Consider the following 9,946-nt stretch of genomic DNA (forward strand, 5'->3'; position numbering starts at 1 on the left):
TCCTGGTTGACCCGGGACTGGGTCACGGCCAAGGCGGGGTTTCACTGCGGGGTCCCTGACCCGAGCTCCCCAGCTATACCCCTCAGCTGGGGTATCCCTTCTAAAAGGAAAACAAACCTGAAAAACTGAAAGCTAGGCCCCCACAGCCCTACTGGCTGGGCCTTTTACCCGGACCTTCCCAGGCCCCCTTTGGGCAATCCCTATCTTAGTCTATGGCCGTAGCCAGCTGGCGTCAACCTCCGCCCGACAGTGCCTCCTCAGCGCTCTTCCGGGTCCCGGCCCTCCCTGGAGACGTCGTGTTCCCGCACCGGCGCCCCAACCCAGGACCTGCAAGTCCTGCGTGTCTCGGGTTTGCAGTCCCAAAATTCCCCGTCGCTTGATTTCTCGTCCTCGATGCTCGTCTGCTGCTCCTCACTCGTCGTCCTGCAGCTGGCTGTGGCTGGTATCCTCCCCTCCGCCTGGGTAAGCTGCGGCTCCCCGCTGGGGTTCCCTGTCCTTCTCTCTGGGGACTTAGCCGTTTGCTTGTCCCCAGAGTTCTCTGCTCCTCGAGCTGAGCAGTTGGCAGCTCGTCCTGCCCAGGAGCTTCCTGTCCCTCCTACTGGGTAGTCCGTGGCCCGTTCCCCTCTAGGGTCTTCTGCCTCGGCTGGTGCGAAGCTCCCAGCTCGTTCTCCCGCCCGTCCTCTCTTGGCGGCCGCTTTTATCGCCGGCGTCCATTTGCCGGCACCAACGCCGACTTCCTGTCGCGTCGGTGTAAACAAGCGGCAGATGTCTCGCTCGGGCTCTGCCGCTGCCGTGAGTAAGTCCCGTTCTGGTTCCCCGGGACAGTATTATTAATTTTAGTTAAAACTGATTTTCTTTAGCTTTGCATTATGTGGCTCATTTTCTTTGTTTTCTACACTTACACTGTTTTCCTGAAGAGTTTTTGTCAGGATGCTGGTCATAATCAACAAGGCAGATAGTGAAAACCTGGCCAGTATAGAGAAATAATTAATGCTCATAATTAATCAGTCTACAAGCTGAGTTGCATTTCCCAGTTCCAGCTGCTCTAGCACTTGGAGGCTGCCACTGCTATTGCTGGTGCTAGGTTCTTTGGCCCTGGTCCCCTCTACACTTCCCCTCTGAGGAAAGGGGGAATGGAGAAATAGAGGGGATTGGAGCTAGGAAGCTGCCACTGCATATTGGGTTTTTCAGCCCTGGTTCTTTCCACCTCTCTATTCCCCTGACCTGCTTTGCCTGTGGCAGGTTGTGTCAGGGTTGATGATAGATTATGGTTTGTATGGGATGGTTTGGATCAGGATGATCCTGCCTCAGGAAGGGCGTGGGACTAGGTCACCTCTAAAGGGCCTTCCCGCCCTACTTCTCTATGACACTCTAATTTATCAGTGAGGAGTGCATTCATTTAGTTATATAAAACAGTGCCATTTTCCTGATCATGGTGATAGTATTTGTCATATGACATGTAGGTGAAAATGATGATTACATAATTAGGGTTCAAAAGCAGCACCCTGGTCTTTTCTGAAGGACTTTAATTTGTGATTTTACAGAATTGAGTGGGAAAGAAGACTTGGGGGTACGTGTGTGTGCATGCACACATGTGCCTGTTTGTTAGTTTCTCATCATAATTCGGTTAAAACTGAGTGCAAACTTAAAAAAAATCTCTTCAGTGGAGATAAAGTGGATTCAGCTGATTAAATGCTGTGACTAAGTGTATGTAATTCAGTTCAAAAGCAAGTCTAAGGCCCTCAGTAACTCCTACAGTAGGGATCTTTGCCATATTCCAGGATTTAACATCAGGCTTTTTCCCTTCCTGGTGCCTCAGGTTTCTTTGTCATGGTAACTTTGTGTTTGATACCTCAGTGGTGAGCATGAGCAGTAGTGAATGCATTCAGAAGTGATGTATTTTTCTAGTTGGACTAGTTTCAAGGGGGAGAGGAGGTGGAATTAGGGATAGGTGTCTTCTGTAATATGATCCAGGTAGGGCTGTCATAAAAATGGAGAAAATCCTGATTGCCCTAGGAGCTAAAGGTGTAGCACTCAAGGTTTAGTCATCCCAAAGCAGCTCACATTGACTCTATATCATGTGTTACTGGATTAATAGTAGTAAACGCCTTTCTGTGATTTCCACTTAACTCAAGGTGGGGCAGGGCTCAAGATACTGTAAGTTTGACAACTTTGCATGAACCAGCTCTAACCAAACTGTGTAAACACCTGAAGCTAAGAATATGGATACATATAAGAATATGTATGATAACCAACTCAGTTGTTTCTTTTATGAATCAGCTGGCAGTAGTGCTCACCTTTTATGTAGGAACCTGGTAGTTGGATTATTTGTCCACATGCCCATGAAGCAAGAGAGATTATCTGCAGCCTCCCAGGAAGTGTCCTTACCTCCAGACTATAGAATAGTTTGGAATGGCCTAAGTGGTTAGTCAGGGTTTGATAGATCACTCTCTTGGACTTAGGTTCTTTAAACATCCCTAACTTACACTTTAGGGTTTAAAGTCATTTTTTGACTTTCACCCCAAGTATTCATTTCTTATTTATTTTTTCTGAACCGATGAACATTTGAGCACCCCTGTAAAACAGTGGAACAGGCAACTTCACATATAAAAATATGGACATATTGAATGACTAGTTGGGCACAGATTCCTTCATTCACCTTAAGATTTCTAAGGGTCTTTCTAGGTCAAGTAGGGGTAAGTTTCCTTAGGGGTATGTGGACCCCTATTACATACATTTGATCTCACCTAAAATTTAATTCCTCCAGAGATGCACACAATTACTGTGTATGATTTTGCATTTTGAGGAGAGATCTACATTGAAACATTAAATTTACATGGCGCACAATCTGACAAAAGGAACAATAAGTGATGTACCTTCTTCCTGTGGGAGATATACTGACCTATTCCCCACTGCCTAGGAAAATGCTTACTTAATTACTGGGTACACCTTTTACATCACTCTGCTTGTATGATGTATGGTACACCCTGACAGTATGATGCAACTGACATCCTTTCTCTGAGGAGGAAGGAGGTAGAGCGCATATTTTTCTGTCTGAAATGTGATAGTTTTATTCAGTGGGCAGCTGTGCATTAACTTTCTGATTTCTGACTGCATCAGTTCTGCAAGATACCATGTTCTAGAGCTGGATGGAAAATTCCATGTAGATGAAAGCAGTAATTAGTCTCAGAATTTAAAAATAAATCAAAGTGGATGCATGTATTTTTTTAACAAGATGTATTTTTTTTAACAAGATGAGTTTTAATACTGGAAAAACATGTTTGTGTGTTTTGACATAATGGATACTTCTTATATTATTTTGCAATATCTCTAGCTAGATAAACCAGTGATACTGTATAATGTCCAGAACCTGCACTCCTATATAATGTCATTGTTTAAATACCATGATTGTTCCTTTTGTAACTGGGTGTAGTGTATTTAGCCATTGGCTAATTTAAAGTTGTTCTTAATTTGGCTCGATGAGGCCATGCTGTTGTCTCTATCAGGAAATATAACTTTGAGTATCATAATATTACACTTAATGAAATCTGACCTATATGTAAGCTATTAGACATGACTAGTGTACAGGTGATGAGGCATGCTATAAAAAATTGATCTTGAAAAGAACATTTTAAATTACAGAGTTGGAACTGTGATTTTTACTATGGAATTAAACTTGCCAAAAATTGCTGGGGTACATTAATAAACATATCTTAGCATCTATAAGCAGAGGTAAATGGAAGTAATCACATACCTGCTTTTTTATATATAATAAGTTCCCTATCTACAAACATGACTTTATTTTTTTATTTATTTGTATGGTATATGTACCATATACAGCATGTATAGGTGTATCTGGCATGTAAGGGATAGCAATAGGAGTCAGCAGCATCCTTTGAATTGAACACCTTTCAGTGGTCTTAAACTTTCACATGGGACTCTAACTAGTCACTTGTCCTTAGTGATGGCCACATCCTGGGCAACTGTATTGGTTTGAAGGCCAAAATACCATATCTTCTCATATACATGTCCCCCAAAAAAACACAGAACTTGTTTTTAGAAGGCAGAATGCAGGAATTTTTCCAGACAGTAGAGCTTACTCTGTGTCACACAGTTGGCCACACTTCTGGAAAAATGCAGAGCGGAAAAGGGTGGAAAAACACTCTTGGAAACATAGAGTGACCAGGAAGTGTGGTGTCCCATGAGACAATCTGGTGAGGCAGTAGGAACTCTCTGGTCTGGCAGGTTGTTTCCTGGGATGTCACATTTCCTGGACAGTTTCCAAGATAACTTTTATTCTGTCACACAGGGTTAGGCTCCAGACCTTGCAAGGGCAGTAACAAGCCTGTTTATTCTTTACTATAAGTAGTTCTTTATATAGGTTCCTGTAAATACTGTTTTCACATCACAAGCCTCATAAAATACTACCAGCAGCTCATTTTTGCTTTAGATACAAGCTACTGTGCTTAGCCAACAGTTATGGCTGTGAGAGGCTTAACACAGGAACTCCACCCATGCAGCTTTCTGAGCCAGACACAAGTGGCAGCACCTTGGCAGCAGCCTGACATGCATGGTATCTTCAGACTAGCTTCTTTTCCAGTGAAGAAAACACCTTCCCTGATTAATACATGGACCACAATTTTAGGGGAGTCTAGTTGTGGGGGAAAGGGTGCACGCTGTATACAAGAGCATACGGTAGGTCCAAGGTAATGTCTGAATGAATATCTTCAGCACTCATCTCCTGTCCCAGTGAACTTAGTTTAACTTGATAAGATGTCAATTTCCATACCTGGAAGGCATTGCAGTAGAGCTCTTGGACGGCTTAGATCAGGGATTGGTAGCCCCTGGCATGTGCCAGTTAGTTGCACACAGAAACTTTTTCCTTGGCACATCAGGAGGTGTGAGGGGAAATTGTTTAAAAAAATATATTTTTTAAGTTGCTGCTCTGGGAGCAGCACAGGTCCCAGTGCCGCATCAGGTACTAGGGCTGAGTCAGGAGAACACAGGGATGCGATTTATGTTCTTCTGACCCTGGGCTCCACCTTTCAGCCCAGCCCAGTCCCTGGAGGGGAGCTGTGGGGAGGTGGGGCCAGGGCCCAGGCCCAGCAGGTGCTATGCAGGGTTGCAGTGCTGGAGTGGGTGAGCCCAGGGCTTGGGCAGATGGATGCCCTATCCTACCCCAGTGGGTAATGTCTCAGCACTGGGGTGCTGAGTACAGGAGCAGGGTCTAGGCAGCATGGGCAGAAGCAGGTGTGGGTGGGGGAGGCAGGTACAGGGGAAGGCTGGGTGGGAAGTGGGGCTGCCCTGGGGTTCTGTGGGCTTGGGCCATGGTGGGTGGGGGTGCTCAGCAGCGCTCAAGATGGGGCCAGGCCTACACAGCTCTGTGGGGATGGGGTGCAGCTGCCCTGCCTGTGAGGGGATGCAACCTGGCTGGGGCAGGACACCAGTCCTGGGGGGCTTCTGGCTCCAGACTCGGCCTCCCTGCACACCAAGTACAGCGTGAACGGAACAGAGCCACACCTGGTGCAAGGGCCTGGCCACAGGAGCTCCCAGGTACAGCTGCTGTGGCTGCCCCGGCCTGCATGGGCTCCAGCCTTGCCCACTGGCAGCTCCCCTGTGGGCCTGGCTGAGCCCCAGTTTGGGTGCCACTGGGCTCTCCTGCCATGGCTTGAGTCTGGAAAGCCCCGGGATAGCTCCCACTTTCCTGTGACTGCTGCCCTCCGAAGGGCCCAGCTGGGTCAGCCTGCCTCCAGCACCTCCCCCCACATCTGCTTCTCCCTGCGATGCCTGGACCCTGCCCTGAGCACCTGGCTCTGGTGCTTGGCTCCCCAGTACTGCCCCTGCCCAGCTGGGATGGGGATCTGTCTGTATCAGCCCCAGCTTGGCCCTCTGTCCCAGCCTTGGGCTCGGGCTCTTCCTGCCTCAGGACAGCTGGGGAGGCCTGAGCATCCTGGCCCTAGCAGCTGCTGCTGCGGTGTTGCTGCCTTCCTCACCTCCCTCGGACACTGCCTTGGACCAGCAGGTCTGAGCCACAGCTGGTAGTGGTGGGAGATGTGGGCAGTGAGAGACACCCCCTCTTTCTTTTTCCTTTCTTTCTCTCTCTTTCTTTTTTCTCTTTGTCTCTCCTTTCTCTCTTTTCTCTCCCTTCTCTCTTTCTCCTTTTTGTCTCCTCTTTGTGTCTGTCTTTCTGTCTTCCTTTTTTTTCTCTCCCTCATCACAGCATGCTTAACAAAAAAGAATACATAAAAACAAAGGTAGCATTATTTATTGTCACCCGGGTTAGAAATTTTAGAAAACCTGATATTTACTGTGAAAAAAAGCAAAGTTTGTGATGATTAACTATATTAATATGCAGTGCATCCTGCCATGTACCTTCCTGCCCCCCGGCTCGGTTTTTTTGGCATGTCAGCACTCTGGCACCTTACAAAGGAAGACATTGCAGTTTTTTCAGCACTCTGGCCAAAAACGTTGCCTACCCCTGGCTGAGATCATTACTACAGGTGCATTAGATATTGTAAGCCATCCAGATACGGTAGAAACCTCATATCTGGTTGCCTTGACTCTCTCTTGCCACTGAGCCTTGATGAGTGAGACTGAGGGCAAAGTCATTTCAGAGCAGACTTTCATCACTGTAATACAATCTATGCAGAAGTGCATTTTAATTCCACTCCCTTTATACTTTTGGTATTCTTCTACACTAGGGACAGAAGTTACGCATAAACCAGTTTCAAAATGGCTGAAACTGGTTTCATATAAACCTGGTTGAATGTAGTATCAGATGTAACTGATTTAGGTCAAACCAGTTTATGAAACTTTTGTCCTAGACTCCTGCCTGGTTCAAGTTAAATCACAGTCTCCTAGCATCCCAGCATGTTTTGCAGCCTTCGGCTGGGCTGTGCTGTCCGCTCCAGAGAGCAGGGCTGGCTCCATGTCTCTACCCCGTAGTTGGAGCAGTGAGGGCTGTCTCACTGGCTGGTGCACTGGCCCCCCACAAGCAAGCCCTGGCTGGGGTATGGGGCCAAGGAAGGGGGTTAAACTCACCTTCCCCCAAGTACAGAGCTGCCCTGCGTTGCTAAACTTACTGCTGGCTGTGACTGGGCTACAAATCCCAGAGGCACCTGGAAGCAGGAAGAGGAAGTCATGAGCAACCCTGGAGGTACAGTTCTGGACTACAAGTCCTAGAGACCTCAGGGGCAGCAGGAAGAGGAAACAAACATACAGCCCATGCTGGCTACGTGCCAAAGAGCTGTGCTCTAGCACCCCACCCCGGCTTGATCCACTGCAGGCATGTGGCTGCATTTCCTGAATCAAAAATGAATATGTTTTCATTTGTTGATTGGTTCAGTCTTTGCAGCTTAGACTAACTTGTAAAGACTTAATCAATTCAGTCTTGGGCTTTTTGACTGTGTGTACTTAGCCCTAAAGTCTTTTAGAGGCAGGCAAATGGATATATTGGGAAGTATAATTACAGACTAGCATGCAGGCAGCTGAAGGGATAAAATGGCAGCAGAGCGTAGAAGCCCCCTAGGTGACTGAGTAGCATTTTTAGGCCTGTACTTCACTTCTCCATAAGCTGAGGAAGAAACTGGACAAAGTGCTGTACACATTGCCTGTTTTGCATTTGCCCTGTTTAGCTGAGAGATATCCCTTTGTTGTGGCCAAATAAGAACTGGGTTTACCAGCTGCCAGAGAACCTATCAGGGAGTACCTCAGACATGAGATGAAACTGTCTTTAACAGCAAGACACATTGACATTTATGTGTTTGTGTATATTGTTTACAAAACATTCTTTTGTATCTTGCTATCATGGTCTTTGACAACTAAAGAAACATTTCTTGTTTACTGTGTAGTTTTTAGGTTTAACTAATAAAAATCCAATTGCTCAACTTGGAACTCATTGGTTTTGTGACCACTTTTATAAATGGAAGATACAGCTGTGTCTTGATTAGGGCTGACCCCTGCAGAGTCGGTGAAGGGGCTGCTGGCAGCACAGGCCCGAGCAGAGGTAGCATTGGGATAACAGAGAGGGAAGCAGTATGGGGTTTGGCAGTGGTGAGCCAAGCTTCTACCAGTGACCACTCCCACTGGGACTAAAGGGCCTAAAATCTAGTGCCTTCTAGTAACCCACTGGGCTGGGTAGAGAGATTCTGTGGGCTGAATCTGGCCCACAGGCCATATGTTTGACATCCATGGTTTAAATGGACATCAATGCAACATGAAATGAAAAACGATAATACTGTTTCAGTGAAAGCAAGAACATTTTATTTGTAAACTATTGGACAACTTGCTCCAGGCGTATTTGTATGGGTCCATATAGGTAGCTACTTTATTAATAAAGAAGTAACAAGAACAGAAAGGAAAGGAACATGAAATTACAAACCATCTTTGCAGTCTTTTCTTCATTTATAAAGTGAAATTACAAAAAACTAGGCCTGTATTCTGACCTTGAGTATGTAGATATGTGACCGTTTTTAGTTGAAGCCATATCTACAGCTACATCTTGGTGTTTGTAAAGAATACAAAACTGAAATAGGAAAATATAATTATAAAGCATCCAAAACTGCAAAACCGTGTAAAATATATTTTAAAACATGTTCAGTGCTTCAAATTATATTTAAATACAAAACAGTGCTACTCATTTCTTTACTTTTCATCTCTTAAAGGAGGCAGATGTTCAGTAATCCAAAATATCTTTTTTTTTTGTTGGTAGAAACACCAAAAATTCAAGATTTAAAGTTTAATGTTTCTTTTCCATTCTGATGCCTAAGTGATATTTTTAGTGGGTGTTGACTATTCATGAAGTGTTTTATCCATCACTGTAACACTTTCTTTCTTTGTTGTTAGGGAACTTTTCCACATGGCATTGACATTCTGACTGCAGCTGATTATTTTGCTGTTGGTAACAGAGTAAATTGTTTCCTTACCGTAAGGTGAGTTTTCAAGCATCAGATTGCCCTATATTTAAAGTGCACGGTTGATTTAACACAGCATTATCTTTGTTATTCTATTTTTTTCACAAATGGAAATGTTTTTTTCTTATACTTGCATATTAACACAGATTATGCTGAACATGGCAAAAGTTTTAACAGGTGTTTTCAGGGTCTACTGTGGTCAATATTGTTTAATGTGTTGATTAATGAACAGAAAAAGGGATGAGTAGCAACATGGGGAAATTTGCAAGTGACACAAACTTGCTTAGTAGGTAAGTTGAGGTTGGAGAAGATTGAAGGAACAAAGAGTAACATTGCAAAACTAGATCAATAGGCAACATGATAGGTGAAATTCAGTGATGGTAAATGTAAAGTAATACCATTTAAAAGGAATGAGTTGGATTACTTGCATACATTGCTGAGTTATGTCTCATCTGTAAGAACTCATGTTAAAGATCAGGACATCTTTTTTGTGGACAGTTCAGTGAACATTTCTGACCACCATGCAGCAGAACTTGAACAAGCTAACAAAATGTTGCGATGTAGGATCTATAAAAATGCGTGTTCTGTTTGCTACTGATTGAAACTATGCCGCTTACAGAAAACCCTGTAACTTAGATCAGTTCTGCCTTGGGCTTTTTGAGGCTGGAGATAGAAGTTACACATAAACTGGTTTAAGTGATCAGAAACTGATTTAAACTTGTAACAGAACAGAAGCTCAGTGCACGTAAACTAGCTTCAAAATGGCTGAAGCTGGTTTAAGATAAATCTGGTTGAATGTAGTATCAAATTTAACTGATTTGGTTTATGAAACTTCTGTCCCAGACTCCTTCCTGGTTCAAGTTAAATCACAGTCCGCCAGCATACTTTCCAGCCCTGGGCTGTGCTGACTGTTCCAGGGAGCAGGGCTGGCTCTGCCTGTCTGCTCCGTATCTGGAGCAGTGAGGGATATCTGATGGGGGGTGGGGCAGCCTGGCTGAGGATGCAGCCCAGGCTGATTGGCGAGGGGGGGACTG

General features: G+C 45.0%; 1 protein-coding gene across 1 annotated transcript in view; it reads left to right on the forward strand.

Moving 5' to 3' along the window:
* The window catches only part of TBCD (tubulin folding cofactor D), a 226,913-nt gene that overhangs the window by 119,683 nt on the left and 97,284 nt on the right, over nt 1-9,946 (forward strand). Inside the window, exon 17 of the mRNA XM_019542712.1 lies at nt 8,845-8,930. Coding sequence (XP_019398257.1) covers nt 8,845-8,930 — 86 coding nt within the window. The remainder of the gene's footprint in view (nt 1-8,844; nt 8,931-9,946) is intronic.

The sequence above is a fragment of the Crocodylus porosus genome, unplaced genomic scaffold (assembly GCF_001723895.1).
Source record: "Crocodylus porosus isolate Cpor-Errol unplaced genomic scaffold, CroPor_comp1, whole genome shotgun sequence".
Taxonomy (NCBI): Eukaryota; Metazoa; Chordata; order Crocodylia; family Crocodylidae; genus Crocodylus; species Crocodylus porosus.